The sequence below is a fragment of the Cryptomeria japonica genome, chromosome 10, assembly GCF_030272615.1.
Source record: "Cryptomeria japonica chromosome 10, Sugi_1.0, whole genome shotgun sequence".
Taxonomy (NCBI): Eukaryota; Viridiplantae; Streptophyta; class Pinopsida; order Cupressales; family Cupressaceae; genus Cryptomeria; species Cryptomeria japonica.
In genome coordinates this window covers 8,641,724-8,645,256 of record NC_081414.1, presented here as the reverse complement: position 1 = coordinate 8,645,256, position 3,533 = coordinate 8,641,724, and the positions used below count along the sequence as shown (strand labels likewise).

Genomic DNA, 3,533 nt, shown 5'->3' with positions numbered 1-3,533 from the left:
GGAGAAGTCTCGTACGATTTCAAATCAAAAGCTTTACAATTACATGTAAGGGCAATGAAGATCATCAAATTAGTCACGCATGTATGGAAACATGTTTTGTGCTAAATAATTTCTTTTTGCAAACAGTGTATGGAGGGCTAAATATTACATTACATTGTTTAGGAGCTCATGATCCAGAATTCTTAAAACATTGTCATATATGTATATGATATTTGAAAAATGACGTCAATAAACAAATTAAAATAGTATACTCAATCACTATAAATTAACTGAAATGATTCATTAAGGTTGAGCAGGTTAATATTTAATATTATTTAACATGAGATGTTTTGGGTTCAATAGTTTGAGTTTTTTCTTGGACGTTTGGAATCAGAGTTCAGAATATCAACAGAAAAAAGAAATAAATAAGACAGACCTATTGAACATAAAAAAAAATTTAAGACATTGAAATTGAAGACACAATTAATCAATCATTCATATAACCATTCACACTAAGCAACATATTAGCATAAAAAATATCAGTCAATTTTAAGTGTTTAATGCTTTTAAGCCTAGAAATCAAAGCTTAGTGTGTGATTTAAACCCTCCATCATTTTAACATGTTAAAGCGTTTACTAAAACTAAAAACTCTGACTACAATCGAAGTCTATCTTTGATACAATCTAGAAACTCTGATTACAACCGAAGTCTATCTTTGATACAATCTAGAAACTCTGATTACAATCAAGATATTGAAATTGATAACTCTAATCGGATGTCATCCTCTCGAAGCATTGGTTTTTTATCAGATCTGGCGTCATCTTGGTCCTTTGATTCAACTCTCCAAACATTATCAATCAAAACGGATTGTGCATCATTGCTGGTGCTACATGAAATGTCTTTTTCTTCTGGACTTGCTCTACTTTCCTGTTTGTTGTTATAAATGGAGGTTGTACCACAAGTAAATTTTCCATGCTGGTAACATAAGCTGTCTTTTAATTGCAGTTCAAGAGGGATTAGTCTTTCTTGTTCCTCCATCTTCTGAGAACATTGGTATTGACTGAGACAGAGTTCCCCTAGATCTTCCATGCCACTTTTCTGAAGAAATATAAATGGATCCATCAACCAAAATCACCAGGACAATCAAAAGAGAAACCGTATAAATAACCCACAAAATAAGAATGACAGAAAATGTGATAATTTACCACTGAATCTGATGTGGGATGTCTGCAATATTTTTTACTGTCACGCCATTGTGCACAAAATTTTCTCTTCACTTGATCGTTTTGATTCCGAGATTGCTGATTATATGAAGTCATTTGAGTGTAAGGCCCACAAGTTCTATCATTTAGTTGTAGAGCTTCTTCTTTTGGGAAGGAAGATTGAACTTTGCATGCCCTCAATCTGCATTTTCCAGAAACAGGAAACATACCCAGTTAGGAAAATGAAAATAGTAAAAATACCCACAAAGATATTCAGTAGGAGCCTCAAATATTTTGATTTATTACCTTTTGTGTGAGTATATGGAGGACCTATACTTCTCTAACTCTTGGTCCAAATTTGCTAATCGGGCATTGCCATCTGCATGTCTCGAACGCTTTCTGCTATTCTCATGTTTCTCAACATGGTGGTTTCCTGATTTGGGTTCCATGTGAAATCAAAACAATAACGTCAATACTTTAACATATTTTTTAAAAAATCTTCCAAATATTCTAAAATTATAATTATCAACAGAAAAATCTACAAAATTACTATTGATCTTCATGAACTATAGAAACTTCAATTATGTACAGTATTTTTCCTATAAAATATTGATTCTTTTTGTAAGAAGAGGAATGGAATACCCTATGTGAGGAGACAGGAGATTGTAGGAGCAGGAAGAGGTAGAAAGAATTCCTAGAAGCTGGAGGGTAGAAAGAATTCCAGAAAGCTGGAGGATTGTAAGAGAAGAGGTAGAAAGAATTCCTAGAAGCTCGAGGATTGTAAGACACAGGATAAAAGAAGAAAAGGAGGAGAGAAGAGGTAGGTTGAGTGCAGATGGGAGATTGTAGAATTTCGGAATTTGATTGTATGATATTTCAGATCATATTTTATGATTCATCATCGAAATAATAAATAAATCATAAAATCTTAAAGATAAATTGAATAAAACTGGAAGAACACGAGAATAATTTATTGTAATTACAGTGTGACAATTCGCTTACCTTGACAATTTTCACTTTTGTTCCTATTTCGATACATCTGTAAATAAAAACAGATCAACAGATCAGACATCTTAGAGAGGCTACCTTTTCAGACAATTTGAAGACTCTTTTAAATTCTTACTCGGCCAAACACCTGATTGCTAATGGTGTTATCACAGATCACAGATCACACATTTCAAATTAAGCTGCCAAGTCTGAATTAAAGAAATGATAAACAAACATAGAAGAAGCAAACAAAAACACTTTTTTACTATGGATTTTGACTAAAAAATTATAAACAATGGTATGTTGAGAATGGCACCTGAAGATGGCTTTTGACATGGGAAATCCCGACTCCATTTACACCCATTAGCTCCACAATAAGCTTTGGTGTGGCCTCTGTACACAGCGAAAGAATAAATAAAACTTAAACACAAAAGAGTTCATCCCATACAAGAAAAATCTACTGTAAAATACCAGTTGGGCGAGCACTCACTTTTTTCTCCCCCAACGCTGTGAATTGCATTGATAAAAGATCGATGAAGGTCTGAAGTCCAGCGAAGACGAGGGATTTCAGAGTGCACGTATTGTCTCATTTTTATAATCTATAACTTAAATAGAAGCACCAGAATATAATATATAAATTTGTTGCAGAGTTCATAAGCATGAAATGGATCTATATAGAAGACATTCGATTATGAAACAGGTTTCCAGGCTTCGAGGAATTGCAGTGTGGTCTACGCGTAGATGGAATTTTTTTGCCGTCTTTTTTAATCTGGAATGCCGACAATTCCAACCTTTTCAAGAAAATCTAAGGGAGGAAAGGGAGAGAATTTATTGCATGCGAAGCTTCCCATGGAATGCCAACGTCCAAAGGCGCGTATGAGGAAGATAAGTAAAGTAAGAAAACGTGTTGGCCGTGTGAAGAGAGTGTAAGAAAATGGCAAATGTTTGACTGACATCAATTCGGCCTTTCAATTTTGTCCATCTATTACGGCACAGTTTTGACATTTTTCAACGTGTGGGACGTGTTTGAGGGGTATTATTCTATCAACAACAGGACTTTTTATTCTCAAAAAAAGGAAGAAGTTTAATTTTAATTAAATAAAGATTTAATTATAAAGAATTTTTTGTTTTTATATTGAGATAAGTGTTTTTATTTATGGTTTTCTTTTTTAAAGTTCAAAAGTAAGAAATGTTATGTTTTGGCTATAATTGATAGGTTCTTTCTTTCTTTCTTTATTTTAAGTTATTTTGATATGATTATATTTATGTATTTATTAGTTGTATATTTTTGTCTAAAAGTTGGCAAATAATTTGAATTTTGTTTGATTTCATTTCTGCATATCTTTATTGACCAGTCTTGATATT

General features: G+C 32.8%; 1 protein-coding gene across 1 annotated transcript; it reads right to left on the bottom strand.

The window, feature by feature from the left end:
- Window positions 1-450: 450 nt before the first annotated feature.
- On the bottom strand, window positions 451-2,886 carry LOC131069387 (two-component response regulator ORR26). Its single transcript, XM_058004776.2, has 6 exons — window positions 2,659-2,886; window positions 2,485-2,561; window positions 2,184-2,220; window positions 1,488-1,614; window positions 1,185-1,383; window positions 451-1,077 (listed from the first exon to the last, which is right to left on the bottom strand). The coding sequence occupies exons 1-6, from the start codon at window positions 2,756-2,758 to the stop codon at window positions 724-726; spliced, it is 894 nt and encodes a 297-aa protein (XP_057860759.2). The 5' UTR covers window positions 2,759-2,886; the 3' UTR covers window positions 451-723.
- Between the last annotated feature and the right edge of the window lie 647 nt (window positions 2,887-3,533).

Coding starts and splice junctions, on each gene's coding strand:
- LOC131069387 (XM_058004776.2), bottom strand. CDS start 2,758: ATGAGACAATACGTGCACTCTGAAATCCCTCGTCTTCGCTGGACTTCA. Junction 2,221..2,484: donor ATGTCAAAAGCCATCTTCAG/GTGCCATTCTCA, acceptor TTTTATTTACAG/ATGTATCGAAATAGGAACAA. Junction 1,384..1,487: donor TCCATATACTCACACAAAAG/GTAATAAATCAA, acceptor TGGAAAATGCAG/ATTGAGGGCATGCAAAGTTC.